Source organism: Tinamus guttatus, unplaced genomic scaffold (assembly GCF_059628265.1).
Source record: "Tinamus guttatus ecotype Peru unplaced genomic scaffold, ASM5962826v1 Tinamus_guttatus_pri_ptg000473l, whole genome shotgun sequence".
Taxonomy (NCBI): domain Eukaryota; kingdom Metazoa; phylum Chordata; class Aves; order Tinamiformes; family Tinamidae; genus Tinamus; species Tinamus guttatus.
In genome coordinates, this window is record NW_028289007.1 from 1,365,132 (window position 1) to 1,386,583 (window position 21,452).

General features: G+C 36.9%; 1 protein-coding gene across 2 annotated transcripts in view; it reads right to left on the reverse strand.

Moving 5' to 3' along the window:
- PACRG (parkin coregulated) overlaps positions 1-21,452 on the reverse strand; it is a 210,091-nt gene that overhangs the window by 98,472 nt on the left and 90,167 nt on the right. For both annotated transcript variants that reach the window (XM_088532993.1, XM_088532992.1), the window contains exon 3: positions 3,527-3,698. In XM_088532993.1, coding sequence (XP_088389119.1) covers positions 3,527-3,698 — 172 coding nt within the window. The remainder of the gene's footprint in view (positions 1-3,526; positions 3,699-21,452) is intronic.

The following is a 21,452-nucleotide window of genomic DNA, read 5'->3' on the forward strand; positions in this document are numbered from 1 at the left end:
GTACAATGTACAATATAACTGTACAAATACTTGTTCCACCACAACTGAAGTGATGTGGTGCTGTAAGGTGATGGGAAGGAGGAACTGGGAGCAAGGAAGGAAAATCCTTGGGCAGTTCTGTCACCAAAGACTCAGTCCTGTAAAACCAAAGCCTAAGGCATAGAAAAGGTTAAAATCAATCATTAAATCATTGGCATTTACAAGAGACATGATATAGCAGAACACTGAAGACAAAGTCAAAGGCTTTTTTTTAAAACTTAATTGTACTTTTAATTGCATTGTTTCCTTGGATTATCAAAGGTATAACCTGAACTCTATAAACATTGGTACTGTTCTATTAATTAGGATAAAGGTACAGCAAGAATACAGTCCCCAGGACCTTATTCTCAGTCACTGTGCCAGTTTACTGAGTTCCCAGCTGTCTCTAAGTTTCCTTCTCCTGTGCTACCCTCAAGCTACTGCACTGCACTGAGAGCTGTCTCCATGAACACAGCATTTTTGTCACTGAAATGTGATACTTGTTTTAAAAAGATCTGGGGAGTTGAAAACTAGTAATATTGACATTGATATTGAATAAATTAATAGAAGGTGTTTGATTGTAGGCCCCTGAAGAAATAAAGATGCATGTGCACAGGAAAAGTTCTGTAAAATGTATTTTTTTTGAATTTCTAAAATGTATTAGATGAGGTGCCTCACGGAAAGTTCTTGAAACACATTATTGTCATGGTTTTCATACAAATAAGTAATGTTTTAAGCAACAGGAAATGAGGGTAACAATAAATAGTAAGTTTTTATAGAGGAAGAGGATCACTAGTAGAGCATCAGCCCTGAACAGTGACTCTGATTTGACACTAAATAGGGAATATCCACACTACTGTCCAGGCATAAATCCACAGTTTACATGTGGATAGGATGTGGAGTAAAAGAAATGAGAAATCAGTTTGATTTAGTAATTTATTAAACTATTAGCAAGGAATCTTAAGGTCATACTGATGCAGGATTGTCCAGTGTATTTCTCTGTATCTAACCCACAAAAGATCTATTTTCCTTAAGGAAACTGAGCTTTCAACAAAGCTTAATATATCCTTGATCTACTCTGTTAGAGAAGACTTTTTTTAAGACCACAGAAACAGCCTCAGAAAATAAAAGTCTAGTATTGTTTAAGATAAAGCCTATTCTTTTCTGGCTCATCAGTGTCGTTCTGCTGAGTGCAATTGTTAAGAAACAACACTCCAAGTAACATTTTTAGTAGTAAGATGAGGACTATTCTGTAAAAAAGAGTGTTTAGCACACAGATTGAGTTTTATTAATTTCTAGGCCTAAACTCAGATTATCTGCATGTCCACTTTAGGATTTACAACATGGAACGGAAAGGGTTTATGGCCAGTGGCTGTCCTGCAATGCTTAAGTGTTTAATTGCACATGATTTTCTTCATTAGCAAAGCTGCATCAAGAAGTTCCTACTGATCACCTAACTCCTGTACTATTCCTTAACTTATGCCTTCACTAGCTATAGACTAGACGATTGAAATGATCTTAGTTTGAAAGTAACTCCATTTTGAAAGGGGTCTTATACATTTATTTTTCCTTTGGATTATGTCAGTAAATCAGATTCACAGAGGTTCTGCTCCACAACAGTTGCATTAGCACAATTCAGTAGGAGTGAACTCGAGTGTGGGAGCTGGATTTGAAATGTGGATGTGAGGAGGTTACAGCTACCTTTCCAGCAGAGAAAATGTGAATGGAAAGACAGTTACTGCTAATGAAGAACAACAGGTGCCTTTTTGACTGATGACTAGGTACTTCCACACAATGTGTAGGATGTTCCTGATACTGTGCATAAAAATTTTGGAAAAGCTGTGCCAAACATTCAGTGTTTATGATTGTATGTGTATCTCCTGTCAAAGGCAGGGAATTCTGCAGTTTCTGTAGGAATCTAAGAGCTGTGATAGCCTAAGGAAAGCTAGTGAAAGGAATTATGACTTCAGTGACTTGTCATGTATTCCACTGTTCATTGCACATCAAAACTATAATAAAATAAACTATAAATTGCATATTATTTCAACCTTACCCCAACTGTCTTCAGAAAAAAAAAATCTTGTGTCTCTTAATCTCAGTTATCTCTTTTTTGTTAGTCAGTTTACCTATTTGCATAGCTGGAAGAAAATTCATAGGAAGGATTTGGCTTACAATAACCCATGTGTTCATTCAATAATATAGTTATAAAGCTAAGTGTACACCATTCACAAAGCATGAACATTAGGCAAGAGTATGTGTCTTGGGGAGTAGGATGAATTTCTCTTTATACAGCAATCATATTTAATATCAAATGTCTTTAGAAAGCATATTTCCACTAATAGTTTCCTTTAATGCACATGCAGGAGTGAAAACTGCTTTTAAAAGAACTCTATTTATAGAGTTATTTTTCTGTTTTTCTTTTATCCTATTCCCCTCTGTCTCACATGTTCGCTTGCCTAACAGTCAATTGGATTCTCCTTCACAGAAGAAATATGGTAGTGGTCTAGAAGAAGACTGGCTAATCAGATATAACTCACCCAGTGGGACACTTTAGAGACATTAATATGTGTAAAACACAGCAGAGTTTATTGTGAATGCCACTGAGTCACAGAAAAATACAGCTCTGACTATACTGCTATATTACACAGTCAGAAAATTTCAAAACTCCTGAAGGCATATATTTCCAGATTCCTTGAGATGACAGTATCATTTTAAATATTAGTATGGCTTTAATTAGGGAGAAGCTTTTATCACTGATAATATTTAGACTCTAAATAAAATAATAATCTGTGTGTAATAAACTACAAGAGAATCATCAACTAAATTTAACTAGTGGATTTGTGAAAGTATTCCAGCACCTTAAATTATAATTCTGTTTAAAAGACCATGTATAATTCCATACAAATATCCTTACTTAGCAATTTCTTTCTAATGTTAAAAGCTATGTAGGACCTAAAGCTTCTTGATAATCATTTTTAAGCTAGATTCAAGTCTCAGCAAGACTGTTAAATCCTAACTATGGAGCTATGATCATAATCTTGCAGTCTTTTCTGAAGGAATGATTTCAGCCTTTAAAATGTTATGCTACTATAAATATATTTCAGTGTTGTCTGTATCCAGATATGTTACTTTTGAATATTAGAAATACAGATTTAAAGAAATTATATGATTTTCAGATAAGCCATTTTATACTGTCAGTGGATAATACATAAAAATCAGGTAAGAAAATATTATATTGTACTTCCAAAGACCAAGAGTCTCTTTATTATATTAAAGACTAATGTGACAGTTTATTTTCTTGGGATTAGTGCACATATCAAGTGATTGAAGGCATGAGCCTTCTGGACTCATACCTTAAAATTTACTCAAGTTAGCAATAATCTCCACGAAATGCACAGGCTGTCTTGCTTTATTGCTTAATTAGCAACTTGTCAAAAAGCTACACTATATGAATTCAATTTTAGTTTTTCTTTTATTTTCTTTTCTTTTTCCCCACGTGTTCACTTACTTTTTATTGGGATAATGAGCTGAGGAACGACAGGAAGAATCTTGTTCCCACCATGTTCCAGCATGTCATGGATTCCTTGCCGAGCAAAAAATTCGTACGGAAATGTCATTTCAGTAAGACCATCAAAAAACAAAGGCAGATAATAATGATAGTCCAGCTTTTCAATCTCCACCTGAAAATACAGAATAAAGAAATGCAATTTAACAAAATCAGTGTAATGTGATCAGACCAATAGGTATTTCATGCCCTCTGTCTAGGTCTTTTTGATCAAAACAATCATTTATTTTGTATTTTTGCAGAATATCAAGGCTCAGCATGGTCTGTGGCCTAATTTTTGTATTGTCCCCCTCACCTGGTCTTTGGTTAGATGAAATTAGAGATTCAGGTATCTGAAATCAGCATTTGAGAGTTTTCCATTAAGTCAGTTACAGATTCTGATAACCTTACTTACACACCTTAGTTTGTAAGTTACCCATTGGAAGCAATCAAACTGTTTTCAGGATTATGTTCTGTTTGTTTCCAGTAATAGAGAAAAGATTTTTACATATTCACTTTGTTGCTTGAAAAACAGTAGGAAGAAGAATCTTATAATCAAAAAAAATCCAGCACTGTACAAATATCAGTATTGGTACAGAATTCCCATCTGTTTAGAATAATGACCTCCTTTTATCTCCTATTGATTCAGAGCAGTATTTTAAAGAAAAAAAAAAAAGTTTCTTGCATAAGAAGCTTTATGTGTTCAAAAGCTCGCTTATTTTTTCTACTGATAAAACATGATCAATAAAAGACATTACCTACATCTGCAAACATTGTTTTACTATTCCTATGTATACACTATTAATACATCAGAATGACATGCTAACTTTAAGGGTAATATGATTTCTAGTTTTAAACATATCAATCTGAGTTGTACACAACACGAAAGCCTGATTTTGAAATAAAAACCTCTAAAATACAGGTATTACAAGCTGTTGTTGATCAAGCATTTGTGTGCATACTCCTTACTGCTTAATTAGTTCCAAACCCATCGGTGGTTGGCAACTAGCATTGCTGTGAAAAGGACTCTCATTTCTTGAAGTGTCAGCTGCCTAAGCATAGAGCCAATTTTACTTAGCATTTTTGTGCTCTATAACAACTCCCACAATATGGAAGCCAGAAATATTTTGCCTTACATTCTATGGCATGAAACCTTTTCCTTCTGTGTTTATTATTTAGCTTTCCAAGGTGGCTATTATACAGCTGTTCTGAGAAAAATGTGATTTTTTTTGTTTACACCCACAAAATTATTTTGTTATTTTCATTTCCACCCACAAAAAACGCTGATTAAGACTCATTTTTTTTGCCAAAACTTGCCCACATCTGACAGCAAGACCACAATGGACCTGAACAAATAAATCTTGCAGTAATTATTATGAATTTCTTTACTGCTGTTTTTTTTGTTGCAAGAACGCAACCTCTGAATTTTCAGCAATTAGGCCAAAAGTTAGATAACTGTAAAGAATGATCACACAATGAAAACTGCTGTATTGGAATCAGTAAGGATTTGCACATCCCATGAAACACGCATGATATTTATATGTATTACAAGTAGTTCTAGGTGAAAACAATGTCAATGTATACATCCAACCATTGCACAGCAAGATATGAGCAAAAAAATGGCTGTATTGCAATTAGAAATAATCTGTCCATCAGAAAATGTGGTCCTGTGAAGCAGGTAATAAGAAGTCAGAAAAAATAATCTATGGAATAAACAGTAAAAAGAAACTTTGTGGCTAATCTGCCTGCTAAATGAAGAGAGCAAACTGTTTGAGAGGAGGTATGGAGGCTTGACAATAAAGATATCATCAGCCTTTCTTACACAGCCATGCTTAAAGTAATCTGGTAACCTATAGAGTGAACATAAGTTTTAGAACCTAGTGTTTAAGGTACCTACACAAATTAATTTTCCATATCATTTCACACAATTAAACTCAATTGACCACATAATACTACTTGTCTTGGACGTGATGATTTGCCAAAAACAGGACTAAAAACATTCTACCTAGTTGTTTGTACACTGAAGGAAAAATAAGCATATTAGAATTAAGTACATTAGAATAAGCTCTGGAACTGCTGATGTGACAAGGACAAACAAGAATTTTTGTAAAGAAAGAACAATTCTTTTCAAGATTTGTTTTCCATCCTCTGCCACCTATGTTTGACAACTTACAGCTATTTCGTCTCTATTTTTTAGGTTCATGGAAAGAGAAAAGTGGAAATATTCATGAATATCTTCTCTTTTGAACTTCTTCTCTATTTTTTTTTCCCAAATTGTCCTGAACATTCTCTAACTAGTCAAGATGAAGCCTATACATTTCATGGTTTTTGTTTTCTTGATGGTAGTAGCTTTGTCACTTGCTTCATAATTGGATAACAGTTTTAACAGTCACTGTGGAGTAACTAATGCTCATTAACACTTTCTGGACTTAATTAAATGTGATTTTTAATATGGTAGTTTATCATAGTATGGTAATTTAACTTTTTAATATTGTGACTTATCAACATATAGTAACTTAACTAACAGAACTCTTAACTGTTTACAACTCAAGTTTTGTACTGTATTTGATTGATACATTTTTTCCTTAAAAGTTTTATAGAAAGAAACTGTTCTCTATTTCATTCTGCTTTAGTTCACCTTTTAATACATAATGCATAGGCTGATACTACAAAGATTCTGAGAGAATTTTAGTTAAAATTATTGTGTTCAACCAAAGAAAGGTGACAGAATTGTGCCTACATTTTGCATCCCATAGTAAAGTGATAAAGTAGCTATCTTAAAACAAGTAGGAGACAAAAGATTATCATCCTCTAGAAGAAAGAGATAATGACAAAGGAGAAATTAGACAGACACTGTAACACAAATCTTTGTAACTCAGTCAAGCTGGATTTAGAGCCTTATCTACATTCTGTAGATATTTGTGTCCTACAAGAAGTTAAATGACAAAACAAAATATCTAGTTTCCATGGCTAAATTAAAGAAAGCAATACAAATCTATCTTTGGAGTATTACTGTACTGAACACCTGAATTCAGCTCTAAAACAGCAAGTATTATTTTATGTAAAAAGGAAAAAAATACAGAAATTTTACAAAGATAATAATTTTGAATTTAATTCCTTTTTTATTTATTGTGTTGACGTTAGTTACAAGAGTAAGGCTGCCATAAATAAAAATAGCTGGGAAATGCTGGGGAGAGCATAGTTCTATTTTATTTTCTATAACAAAATACAATTCTCTTTTTAAATAGTGTTTTCTATACCTTGATGTCCTATTGCTCTCTTAAAGGAAGCTTGAACAGAATAAAATTTAAGGCTAAAAACACTGCAGAGTGTATGTATGACATGAAAAGGTCCACAATTCTGATGCATTCTGATGCATTAGCTAGAAAGTAAAGTAAATGCACTCTAAATGCTTCTCCTTTTCTCTCTCCTAGCTTAGGGGCACACAACCATCCTAAAAGCTCAACATTACAACTCCTTATCCCCCCAGACTAACTGACCCTGGTTGCCTCTCACCTTTCTGTTTTCTCTAAGCTGAGGCTGCTACCGAATCCATGTGGATTGCTTTTCAGTTGTGGACAACGCTCATAACAAAATGCATCTACTTTCTCCTGGCTCTGGCTTGAGAGCCATGAATGAGAAGTATGACTAAAACTGAAATTACCTGCAAGACTGTAAAACCAGCCTACTGATAATCCACCATAAAAACCAATGGCTGGAGATAGATAAAGAGAAAACTGAGAAATACTGAGGAAACAATTACCCGAATATATGATGTCATTAACGCAGACATTTCTCAGATACCATTTGCAGAAAAATTGCCACTAGTACTGCTGAGGCCCAAATAGTGCTGCATGAAATAACTAAAACATTTCCTTCCCAAACGGTCACCAAGCCAGATGTAGATGGTTTAAACTCACTAGTGTTACTGACGGGGTGAATAAAATTAATGGTCAAGAAGAAGGTGATATCGGGCAGAAATGGAGACAAGGAGAAGGAAGATCTAAATTTGTGTAAAATGTTTCCCAGACAGAGAAAAGGTAAAAAAAAAAATGCATGATTCGATCAGACTGAAAACCCCTATAAATTCAATCTAAGAATTAATATTTATTTAAGAAATGGAGTCTCAGCTACATCTGTGAATCTCTAACACTCTGTCAGCAGTATCACACAGAAGATAACGTAAGAAATTAGTAGATTTGTACAGGGAGTGGGGGAGTCTATTCTTCCATCTTCATAAAACTTCGTAGTTGTGCTGCCTCTATTTAGATTTTGTAAATATGCACTTTGCTGCTGCTGCAGAACAGGCAGGTCTTGCTAATGGAGAAGAGGACCAGAGTATCATACAGGAAAAACAGGATGACAAAGAAGTCTAGATTTAAGCCTAACATGAATTGTTAAAGTGATGGACTAAGAGTAAGATTTCTGCTACAGTATAGAAGTTCATCAGAATGATATAGTAAGACAGGAAAAAGATTTGAGCAGACTAATTAATCATTATGAGACACCAATATGATGCAGATATGAAAAGGGCAAATATGCTCTAAGATGTACCAGTATCTAGTAGAGATGGGGAATCATTAATGTTATTATACAAGGCACTGGTGAGATCTCAACTGTTATTATCATCAATTTGCCTAATATCAGATATCTAAATTTTATTCCCATTAATACTTCAGTGGAAATAACAGAGAAATTGATACATAAGATACCCAAAACTGAAAAAGGAAATCAAATATTTTAAACTTATTACTGTTTATTTGGGTTTTGATTAGATCAGATTATCTGAATCAAGTTTTTCTAATAAAACAAATAGCTACACACTATGCTTAAAGGATTGCTTTCTATTAATTGATGAAAGGCATTAGGAACAGAAGCCAAATGCACCCTGAGAAAAGCTTTCTGTAAACATCATTCAGACAAATGTGGAATGAACTCCAAAAATGTTTGCGTGAAGCAAATAATGGGCCATGCTATTATCTCAATAGCAGAAAAAAATCACCCCCACTCCAGAGTCTTTCTTTTTACAGTCTTCTTGCTACTCAAAGACCTCCTGGCACCTCGTTAGGCACTCCCATGATTTTTCTTTATGCAAGTTATAGACAGGTTGCAAGAGTTCACTCAGCACAAATGTGAAACTTTAGATTAGCATGCAAAGAATAACTGACTTTGACTAGAAGAGAGCATTATTGTTTGTTAATCTCTTTTAATTGCCGTTGCCTAATATAAGCTTTATATGCTGTGTAAAGATAATTTGCATTATAATAATCACGCAATGTGTTATATATATAATATACGAGTACGGTGGGAGATGAACAGGAATAAGTGGCTCCTCAGAGCACCATACACCCCAGCAAGATTAATTTCCACCTTCAGCTACGACACCTGTGAAACTGTCCATAGCTGCACTTGGACAGCAGCAAGGAGCAGAGGGTGGAATCTGTTCCATCACTACAGAATGTGGACAAGTCTAAAATCATGAAGAAACTTCCAATTTTGCAGGCTTTTAATTAGGCATGAGAGGACACCCTCTCTCTGAAAAGAGAAGCAAAGAGGAAAACAGGGTCCCAGCAATAGGCAAGAAGAGGAGGTTTCAATTTTTGTCCCTCACACAATTCCCTTCTCTCCAAGGCAGAATTGAAATCATTAGGATTCTAGGTGGCTTCAAGCCTTTTCCATTACCTTGTTGATGCAATTATGTTGATCTTGGTTTATCTACTTTGAGCAATATGGAGATCATTTTAAACAGTGTTTGTTCATCCCAATAAAACACATACAGTGCAGTACCCCAGTATAGAACTCATTCTATATTTACTTTTTATAAAAAAAGAATCTTTCCCTCAAAGAATTTTTGTTACCATTTTAATAACATGGAATATAACAGAGTATTTTAGTTTTCAGGAATGATTAACCAAGGTAGATCAGAAGAGAACATTAACTGATTCAATGCCACTCTGAAAGCTAGTGGCCAAGCAAGTATTTTCTTATTTTTTGGTATAAGCTTTTGTTTCCTATGGTAATTATTCATGCAAAACTGTCTGTCAAATTAGCATGACTTTTTTGGATTACCTGAAAATAACATAAAAACAATGAAACAATAAGAGGGAAAACCAGGATAAAGTAAAGCCACACAGAAAAAAAAGTTTCTATAGGCAAAATTAAAAGCAACTATCTGAAGGTTAATATTGTTTGAATAATTAAGCCACAGCATAAAATACTTAGAGATCTTTTTCAATGCAATGCATAACTAATATTGCCAATCTACCCAATTATGTTTCAGACATACAAAATAGTGATGCATTGACAATTTTATGGCTTTAGAAATTGGGGAAGCTTTTAAGCACATCATTATACAATACCATTTGCATATTGATCCACAATGCTTTCCTTTGAATATAATAGAAATGAGGAAACAAAATAGCTCAAAGGCAAATTAGTTATTTTTATAAGAGCTTTGCATGAGCTCGTTCTTATCACCTTTTGAGTCTTGACATTTATCTCAGAGCAAGAAAGAAAGTGGAAATGATACAACAAATAGAATAAAATGGTGATAGTCTGATCAGTCTTCTCATCAAGAAAAGAAATAGAAACATTTCTGCAAATGATTTAAGGTGAGTCTACACTTGAGTAGTTGTGCAATTTCAAAGTGAATCCAAAAATAGAATAGTTGCATTTTGTGTGCAACAAATATACTTTAGTACGTAGACGTGATAGAGCTGTTCATTATTTAACTCTTTACCAATATTATTTTTCCTGAAAAAGTAAAAAGGTTATTGATAGCTTTATGGAGGAACACAAAAAATCTTACTCTTGCTCACTAATTCAAGAATTCCTGATGGGGCAGTTCTGAGAGGTATCAGAAAAAAAGAATGCAAAGCCAACTAGTCTGTTCCAATATAAATATATATATATTTTTTTCTGTATCACTAACATAGGAAGAAGTCTTCCCTCGCATTTTATGGCTTTCCAGAGATGTAACTACATATTCGAGGATAACTTTATTATTAAACATGGAAAATGTACCAAACAGAAATGAAGACACAGTCTTCTCAGTAAATTCGCAGTCTGATCACTCATTTCCTATTAATTAATCTTACTGATTTCAAACTGCATTTGCAAAATTCTCTTAATGAGAATAACCTGCTTTTCAGGTTGATTTTTTAAGGAGATCTATACTTCTCAAAAGTATAGTCAGAATCCTAAATGTACAAGAGCTCAGTGACTCAGCTGGTAGTTTCACAAGTTTAGCAAGATTTGAGAAGCTGTCTTACGACACTAAATGCCTTGATAATGAAAGTTTTTATATAACTCTGGTTTTACTAAAACAGGATTGCTAGAGACAGAACAGAAATCTAGGGGCTGGGCTCTGCAGATCTGCCTTGTTGAAAGCAATCTAAGAGACAGTTTTAACACTTAATAAAATAATAGATAAAGGATATCTGGTTCTGTAGATATTGAATTAGGATTTCAAAAAGCTTTCAATAGAGTCCTTTGCAGACGATTATTAAGTTAACTTAGTAGCCACAGGAGGCAAGATGAAGTCCTTTCTTGAATTAAAAGCTGGTTACAGTAGAAGAAACAAAAAGGCTAATAGCTGAGTGCCCTAGGGAATAGTAGTAGAAATGATTGTGTTTCATACATTATCACAGGCCACAATAATTTTAAACTAAAGGTATTGTTCAGAATGACAGAAATTATATAATATTGCAAATAATTGAAACCAGTTGACAAAAGGAAGTGATTTAACACTGTTGCAAAGATCGAATGCAAGATAGAAAAGTAAAACATATAGGTTGCTTTTTCAGCTTAAAATGATGCAGCTTCTGTTAATGTCATTGATCAATATTAAGGCCCAACATTTTGGGAGCTATGCAGCCATATAGGAAAGATGGTCCTTCTTTCAAGATTTACAGTCAATGGTCTTTTCGGATTTGTAAAAAGCAAAGATCAATAACAGGCAATATTAAGCAGGATTATATTATAACATGCATACTTTCTTGAGTAAAGGTTTTTAAAATCACAAAAACAAGAAATTGTTTCAGTTTTTGTAATAGTCTTTTCTAATTGTTGCCATCTTCTGTAAGTGATAAAATTTTCTGTGACTTCTGTAGTACCATTTTACAAGAAAACTCAAAGTGATATAAATAGTGCCAGCCAAAGAAGGACAATAAACCACTCTTCTCCAAGAGATGCAAGGAAAAAGTTCATTAAGTTCGTGTAACAAAATGTGACTTATCTATAAAGCAAAGTGAGAACAGTGAGAACCATTCTCTGCCTTTAGGTTTAGAGCTTCCTTTATGAGCCCAGCTTTCTCTGGCTTGTCACTGGAATGAGTCTTGTAGAAGGGAAGTTCAACACAAAAGCATCAGTGAGATGAATCTATCAACTCGTTAGCCATTCTGGTTCTAGTAATGTCACTTCCCTGCTGCAAAGGCCTAATCAGGAGGTCTTAGCTAGAGCTGAATGAATGTTTCTGCTAACCGAACTGAATTATCCGGGACAACACCTGCTCAGGAGGAGTACTACTCATGGTTGGGCAAATCCATGTAGGTGCTTATTACAAATTTAGTATGAATTTAATTTTGCTACTTTTGGGTTGCAACTCTTGTATCATTAATGCAATAGACGCACAGAGCCTCATATCTACTGCAATATTTAAAAACATTTAGTAAAATCCCAGTAATTTTCAGTATAGATTCAGATGAAGCAGAAATTTGTCATTGCAAACCACATTACATAGTACACAACAAAGCAAGTCATATTTCTCCTGTCAGTATATTTGCTGAACTAATTTCTGAAAGGCACTAAAGAGATAGGCATAGAAACCAGTTTAAAAATCAAAACTTTGACATCTACATTCGCATCTAAACTATTTAATTTTTAAAATCAAATAACAAATGCAACTAAAACACACAGACTAGTGGACATTAATACATTTCCTGGAAGCCCTAGCATAAGGCTTTTAAATGAACTTTACTTCCATACTGATTAAAGTTATTTGCAAAGCAGATCAGTTTAAAGGTGGCCCAATTACTCTTGACCTCTAATCAGTAAATCTCTAGAGCTTACTGAGAACTATTGGGTTCATTCATGTAATTAAGCAAAAAATGAATTTTCAGCAGGGTTGCAGAAACTGTTGTTGTTTGTTAGTTAAAAGTATATAATTTAAAAAGACATTAAAATGTATTTTTTTTTAGTATGAGAGCAATACTATATATGGCAAAATTGTTTATGTAAGGCTGGATAAGCTTACTCTAGTTACTGGAATACTTCAAGATGTTAACTTCTGGTGTTGGGGCCTTAGTAAGAATATATAGGAAAGTGGAGTTTGTGGGGAACTGGACCGACGCCTAGCAACCAAGCACCTGGAGGAGCACTAACCAGCTGGGAATCTGTAGCTGGCCAATGAGAACGCCGCTCCCTAGCGCATGCCCACCTGCACCGGTATAAAGCCCTGCTACAGACAACAGCAGAGTGGAGTTGACCTCACTTTGTGTGGAGGTGTTGTTTGCTCTGGCTTGTGGGGAGGGCCCTGGCACTTGGCGCAAGAGTGACCCTCGACATCTGGTGACCCCGACGTGATCGTGGGCGATGTGATCGTGCGAGAACGCGAGGGATCTTACTGGAGAAAAGCGGATTGTGACCACGACTTGGTGAGTCAGAATGGGAATTGCCGCATCTAGAGTGGAAGTTGCCGTAACAGCAATGGAACGTGATACTGTTGAACGCTTCGTAAGGCTTGCTCAAAAAACTAAGATTGAGGTCTCAAAAACTGAGTTAACCGATTTATTACTATTTTGTAAGAAGAGAAAAATCATAGAAGAAGCTTCCCAAGCATATAAATTTGAATCATGGGAGCGAGTAGGAAGAGAACTATGGGACGGTGTACAATTAGGCTCGGAGGAAGCGTGGCGCCTCACAAAGACATTTCATCTAATATGGCCTATGTTTGAGCGGTTAGTCGCTATCGCCTTTTGGGAAGCGCTCCATGGAGAAGAGGAGGAAAATGGGTCTGAAAGTTCTGAATGTACTAACAATACTGAGCCAATTCAGTGTAAGAAAATAGATAATAAGAGAAAGGTAACCTCACCTAAACAGGCATGTCCGGTAACTTTGGCCGAACGAGAAGTATGGGGGGGAGCGGATGAATATCTCCCCCCGTGGGAGGGGGAGGAGCGACCACCCCCCACAGCACCCGAATGGGAAAAGCGACCACCTCCCACAGCACCTGAATGGGAGGGGGAAAAGCGACCAACCCCCACAGTGCCCGAAATGGAAGTGGACCCAATTAAAGTACCGATCCCAGATGGATCGGACGATGATAATGCCGTGGTTCAAAAAATGCGACAAGAACTTCGGGGACAGGCAGAGAGAATGACAGAATTATTAGAACAAATGCGGCGACTAGACTGCGGGTCCAAGGCCAGAGATGTGAAGGCAGCATATAAGGCTGCCCACAGGGCTATAGTGGAAGGGTTGGAAAATGTAGACAAACAATTGGAGCAGTGGGAGGCATGAAAAGATGCTCCTAAGATTCAAAAGAAAGCAGCTGGAGGAAGTGACCCAGCTGAAGAAGGATTGTTGCCGGAGCTCCCAGCCACTGCAGGTGGAAGTAATGATGAGGGAATGCCACCTGTTGATCCAACATTTAATGCGGGAGCATGGTATAAAGGACTCATAGAGAATGCTCAGTTACAAGGAGAATTTGTATTAACACCACTAGCAGCTCCTGTAGTAACGGGAGCCCAGGGCCCCAGGTGGGAACCTCTCAATTGGAAATTTGTTCAAGGCATACAAAAAACAATAATGCAGTATGGGCACGACAATAAGTTGGTGAGAAATCAGGTCTCTGCTCTGTTTAAATATTCCCATATGGTGCCTGCGGATAGCAGAGCGATAATGGAGCTCCTGCTTTCCTCTACCGCTTATATGCTTTGGTTAGCAAAATGGCAGGAAAGATTAGAGGAAAAACAATTGGAGAATCTAAATTGCAGTATGGACGATTCATTAAGGGTTGCCACCCTTGATCAACTAATGGGGAATGGGCATTACCGGGCAACCGAGGCCCAGGCAGCGCTCCACCCCAGGATACTACAGCAATCAAAAAATGCAGCGCTAGCCACTTTTCTTGCACTACCACAAATAGGAACGCCACAGTTGCCATACACCAAAATAACACAAAAGTCGAATGAGTCCTTTTTCAACTTTGTTGATCGACTGAAGGAAGCCCTGGATATGGCACCTAATGTGCCTGCGGAAATGAAAGCAATATTGGCAAAAGATCTAGCAGTTCAAAACGCAAACCAAACTTGCAAGCAACTGTTAGCTACTTTGCCACCAGGAGCTTCAATTGTCCAAATGATAGAGACCTGTGCCCGAGCGCCAATGATGGAGGAAGAACAAAAAGCAAAAATACATGGTGCGGCTTTGGCCGCAGCAATTAAAGGAGAAAGAATGTCTAGAAAGGAAGACAAGAGATTTCATGGAACATGTTTCCTATGTGGTCGATTAGGACACATGAGGAGGAAGTGTCCTAACAGATTCAGGATGGAAGGTATGGCCCCGAGAGGATTTAATGGGACCTGTACGAGATGTCAAAGGTTCGGGCATAAGGCAGTGGAGTGCCGATCACGGTTCCGCAAGAACGGCATGCCGATACAGGGAAACAGGAGCCGCCGCGTTGTGAGGGACGCGGCGAACAAGTATCCCCAGACAATGGCTGCCTCCACGAACTCTCCGCCGCAACCCGAGGAAGTGCAGGAGTCGACCTCTCTGTGGCAAAATCCACAGTGATTAGAGACTGACGTGCACATATTAGAATTGATGTGCACTGGTCCCCTGGGGAGGAGCTGAGAGCCAGCGACCCCCCCCCCCCCCCCAACCACCACCCTCTTCTTCTTCTCCCGCCCCCCAAGCTGCAGTGTCGCCGGGAGCAGGCCAGGGTGGGCGGACGAACCGGACAGAGTAATGAGCAGCGGACGGAAGAGCAGATTTGTGGTCCTCTCAGAGGTGGCAGTGAGGTGCAACTCTAGCACAGGAAAATGAGTGAGCTTGACCAGTTACGCCAGGAGGCTGAGCAACTGAAAAACCAAATCAGGGATGCTAGGAAAGCATGTGCTAACGCCATCTTGGCTCAGATCACAGCCAACATTGACCCCGTGGGGAGAATTCAAATGCGTACTAGAAGAACACTCCGGGGACACTTGGCTAAAATTTATGCAATGCACTGGGGGACTGATTCCAGGCTTCTAGTCAGTGCCTTCCAGGATGGCAAGCTTATAATCTGGGACAGCTACGTCTCCTCCTAGCTGGTTATGACGACTTCAACTGCAATGTCTGGGATACACTGAAAGCTGATAGAGCAGGTGTCCTTGCCGGTCATGATAACCGTGTCAGTTGCTTAGGTGTGACTGATGATGGAATGGCAGTGGCAACAGGATCGTGGGACAGCTTCCTCAAGATCTGGAACTGAAAAGAGCAGCGGACTCCGTGACTGGAAGAACTTTCCAGCGGTTGAAAACTAAAAATGATAGCATATCCAGTCTGACCATACTAACTTGGACCCCCATCCTCCCCAGCTCCAAAGGGCAAGATTTTTTCCTTCTCCTGTTGCTGAAATGAAGAGCACAATTACCTTTCCAAGAAGAATTTCTGTGGTTGTAAGCAAAATGAAATTGTGTATTCCTTTGGGACCATTTTCTTTTGTCTTGGGAATTTAAAAATGAAACATTATCATAAAAGTGTGACCAGAATGATCATACTTGTGATTGCAACTATGTTGCTTTGTTTTTGTTTATAATATTTTGATGCATGATATTGCCAATTTTTGTTTTTTGTAAAAAGAGGGGAAAATGCTGAGGTTTACAGCTATGTTACTTTGTTTTGCCAATGCTGTAATGTTTATTGCTAATTTTTGTTTTTTGGAAAAAAGAGGGGGAGATGTTGGGGCCTTAGTAAGAATATATAGGAAAGTGGAGTTTGTGGGGAACTGGACCGACGCCTAGCAACCAAGCACCTGGAGGAGCACTAACCAGCTGGGAATCTGTAGCTGGCCAATGAGAACGCCGCTCCCTAGCGCATGCCCACCTGCACCGGTATAAAGCCCTGCTACAGACAACAGCAGAGTGGAGTTGACCTCACTTTGTGTGGAGGTGTTGTTTGCTCTGGCTTGTGGGGAGGGCCCTGGCACTTGGCGCAAGAGTGACCCTCGACATTCTGGAATTCTTCACTCTGGCATAGACAGCATAGGAGAAGTCACTTTTCCAGAAGGATGGAGCAAGGAATGGGCAAAAAATGTCTCACCTATCTTATGGCTGCTCCAGAGCTACAAGAACTAGCTTTGGCTCTGTAATGACTAATAGGATCTCTTAAAATGAGGAGCCGTGGTCAACTAAATGATCTTTAAGACCAAAGGGTGACAGACAACCAGAGAATTTTCAGAGAGTGCAAAGAAGCTGTAATGGCTCTCAAGTATATATTGGCATAGTCAATGGATAGTCTGCTGTCTTTATATCTCCTGAAAGTTTTCCCCTGGCTTTTAATGAGAACAGTGATTTAGAGGCATCTGCATTTAAGAATCTCTTCCATTGGCCCAATATTTAGTTCATTTTTTAGATAATCTAAAGGCATATTGAACGTAGGCCAAAAACTCTTGCTTCTCACCGGTAAATGGAAGTTCTTCAATCAAAGCTTCCTAAAACAACCCTGAGCCACCAGGGTCATAATATGTGATTCTTCACTAACTTCATAAGAGGGGAAAAATAAAATTTTCTCACTGTTAGTGCGTCAGGGAAGGAGCTTGCACCAAGAACAGCTTTGGAGCAGAGGAATTGTCTAAGAAGAGGAGGCCAACCACCAGAAACTGTTTGCCCCATGGTCTCAAAGAGTCCTGGAAGATGGCTATGAAATCATTTCACACTTTTCAGTGATGGTCTACTGCAATGAAGTGCATTAGACAAAGGGCTCGCAATGCTGAAAGCTCCCAGAGGTAAACTGTAGACAGCTGAAGCAAATAGTAAAAGAATCGGACCCAGAAATTGACAGAGCCTCAAAAATGGAAGGGAATACTGCACCATCTGCTGGCTGATACCAAACATCATGGTGCTGTAGTCTATATTTCAGGAGGAAACTATAAAACAAGAAAGGAGGTTACTATAAATTTCAAAGCTAAATTTTGGAACTAACATTCATCTATCACAAAAAGTTAAAAGCCTCTCCTTGTGAAAATCAATGCAGTTCCAAATAAATCAAAACTCAAAGTTGGCACACAACTTTCAGAACTGAGAGTTACTGTGTGACTGATACATTTCTACATGGACTGAATCTCTACTTTTAATGAAAACAGGACAGGAGTCATTCTCTGACACCAAGGTCCAGCCCCAGCTCACTTCCATACAACTAAACTCTCTTAAAATCCAAAACAGGGTGGTTGACTTTAAATTGCACACTATGAATAGCCTTGGTATTTCACTATACAGACTCATGGATGAGCATTATCTAGGAGAGTTCCAAATAAAACCATGCCAGGAGTCATACTAACTGTGTAAGGAACATGACTGTGTCAATGATCAATTGCTTAATTCATCAGGAAAAATGCGTAGACAGAGATCAATGTAATTTACAACAGTTTAGGTGGAGTGGTGAAGAACATGAAAATATTTGGAAAAAAAAGTTTTCTTACATAACTTTTTTTCATAAACATATATCTGAACAAACATTTTTGAATATATATATTACTCAAGTTGAGTTATACAAGGATGAGATGATTAAACAGTATCACTCTCGTAAAATTAAAACTAATTCTCTTTACAAGAAGATTACAGTCATTTGGGGCATCTGACCTTGAACTGTGCCATTTAACACAACTCATTCTGAGGGTGACACTCCAGTTGACACTTTGCAAGTTGCAAGAAGGCTTCAGATGACTTTTGGTCAACAGTAAAAACACAACTTTTGACAACAAATTCAACAAAAACTTAAATACATAATTTACTTATTTGTTCTTTTCTGGACATTCATTTTTGGAAGTATCTGTGATAACTTATCTAGCAATAGCCATTCCCATTATCTATTTAAATACACTTGTCAGCACAAACATTACTGTTCTTCAGACAGGTGATACAGTGTTCATGTTATGAAAACTGAATGCAGTTATCCAAATCAAATAATTCAGCACAACTTTCTGAATTCAGTATCCATTTTGCATATTTAGATATACAAATATGCAACCCTTCAAAAGCACTAACTGATCAGAGACTGACTTGAGAAATTTAGATTTGGAAATTAGATGGAATTTGGATTTAATATTTTAGTATGTACTGTAATATTCAAGACTTTTTTGTGGACGGATATATAGATATAGCAATATGGCTTCGTGCTTGACATAAGCTGACTTGGCCTGACTTAGGCTTAGGGCCTGGCGCTCGGAAGATCTCGCGATGTTACGGAAAGCAAAGGGTCAGCAGAGATGAAGGTGAGTCAGCTGACTTACTCTGAAGAAACAGCACATAGCCATATAAGGTAACATTGTTGCTAATTGGTGGCCGAGCAAGCTTCCGCATTCGCAAGGAGTATAACTGTAGTGAGCAGCAAGCAATAAACGGCGCTCCACTTCAACCATATTGGTGTTACGTGGTTTGTCCCCTAGCGGGGTAGGATGGCCCCGGAGAGCCCGACCTCCAGGTGAACACGTTACGTTGCCAAGAGCTGAGACCGGAGACTGCACGGCCGGACAGCGAACGGCAACACTTTTTCATTAGATTAGAAAAATAATAGGGCTTTTTTTTAATTTAATATATAAAATTGCGTATGTAAATCTGGAAGACCTAATTGTCATTTACCTAAATACTGAAATTACTTACAGTAAAATGTGTTATGTCTGCTGACATTGAGTGAGTTGGTAAAGGATCATTTTCTAATTAAAACTGTGACTAGGAAGTTCTACTTAAAATGTCAAAGTAGGTATCTTTTTCTCTTTGACATAATATATTTAATGTTCTTTAATATTTATATTCACAATATATAACACTTGTATACACCCCATAATGTTGAAATATACAGATTTATAGGGTTTCCTTTCTGTTAAAAATGAGTCCATATTATCCAGGGTCTAAATTAAGGTCATATATATGTTTAGAAAATACAAAATATCATAAGGTATGTCATTTTACATTCTCGTTTCTATGTAACTGATGTACACCTCAGCACTGCTTCTATGAAACATGCCAGCTTTGTTTATATTGCATTAATATATATTTAAATTTAATAGTGCTCTGTGATACTTGCAGAAACAAAGAAATGATCCATGATTCCCTTATGTAAGATCCTAGCAATCTTCTTATATCTTACGTACAATTGTTTTTCTAAAACATTTTTGTGGGGCTATTTTGTCAGCATCTCTCTATTACTGAAATTAGTATAATATTTTTTAATAGATCTTAGCTATTAGATACGTGAACCAAAGCCTGAACCAAACTCCATTAACTAGTCAATTAGATATTGTGGCAGTGGTTGCCAATAAAAAATCCTAACATACAAACATGCATAGACAATGAACTGAAAATAGGGTTAATACTTCTGATTGATTCTTCTAGCAAACTTTAAAATTTTTCCTAACCAACTCCTTCCAAAAGCAGGACCTATTAAGAAAACAGTTAAATCTTAATGATTAAAAATATGCTCCTGTATCCTCAATTCAGAACTAAACTTCTCTCCATAAAAGATGTTACAGATATTCAACTGCTATACACTTCCCTCATATGAAGTCTGTTTGTTTTAGAGGATTGAACTGTACTCTGGTGGAAAGAAAGATTGTGTTTTTTTGGTACGCTACCAATCTGGGAAAGCATGGCTTTAAATCTGAATGATCACCATACTGGTACAAGAACTTTTTATGTCAGGCTAGTTGAATCTGCATGTGGAGACTATGGAAAAAGAAAAACTTCGGTAATAAGAATGTCAGATCAATTACATTAGTATATGAAAGCATTCAGAGTTCTGGTTGATCTTTGGAAGCGAAAAAAAGTGCAAAGCAAAGACATATCTGTGGAAAGCAAGCCACTCTTGAGTAAAATGCAGTAAAATAGTTGCTGTATATCTCAAGAATTACATTACACAAATCCTGTTTCATATAGTACAGCAATTCAAATTATATTACAGAGAATCATTGTCCAGTTCTTTGTCTAAAAAATCCATTTATCAGTGAAATATGAACTATATCTTCTAGTATGTTGCAAGCAATGTGAAATAAACAGTTTTTTACCAGATGCAATGATATCAGGTCATTGGATTTTTAAATTGTCCTTGAAACCAATACACAGAAGAGGTCAACACATCATGTTGTATCTAGCCATAAATTTTAGCAATGATACGTGTTGTAAATATTTATCCTTATACATTCACCCAATAAGACTTTCCATAGATATTTTTAAGTATTTTGGATGCTCTAGATTCACTACAAATACCATACTGTTTTTCCATTGATGAACAAAAGTTTCATGAGTAGGAAAGGGTCAACAAAAGGCAAAAAGTTTTATGAATAGGAAACTTGCCAAATCACAATTATACGTATGAAAATGAAATGGAGATAGTTTCTTTCTTGTCAAACACTTCCTTGGTCATAGTTATATTCATTTACAGTTAAGTCGCATAGATAAAGAAGAAATCAGTAAGTCAGAAAGAAAAATTAAACAGACTAAAACAAAGCTACATATAAAAGTAAGACTACAAACTAAAAAAGGCCTACTTGATTCCCACATCATAAGAAATACAACTCTATAATAGAGGAGAAAACAAGTTAATGTAGGCAAATTAACTGTCCTTTGAGGTTCATTATTAAGAACCTCTTTGGTCTCTTTGGTGTTAAGAACCTCTTTGGTGTCTAAGACACCTC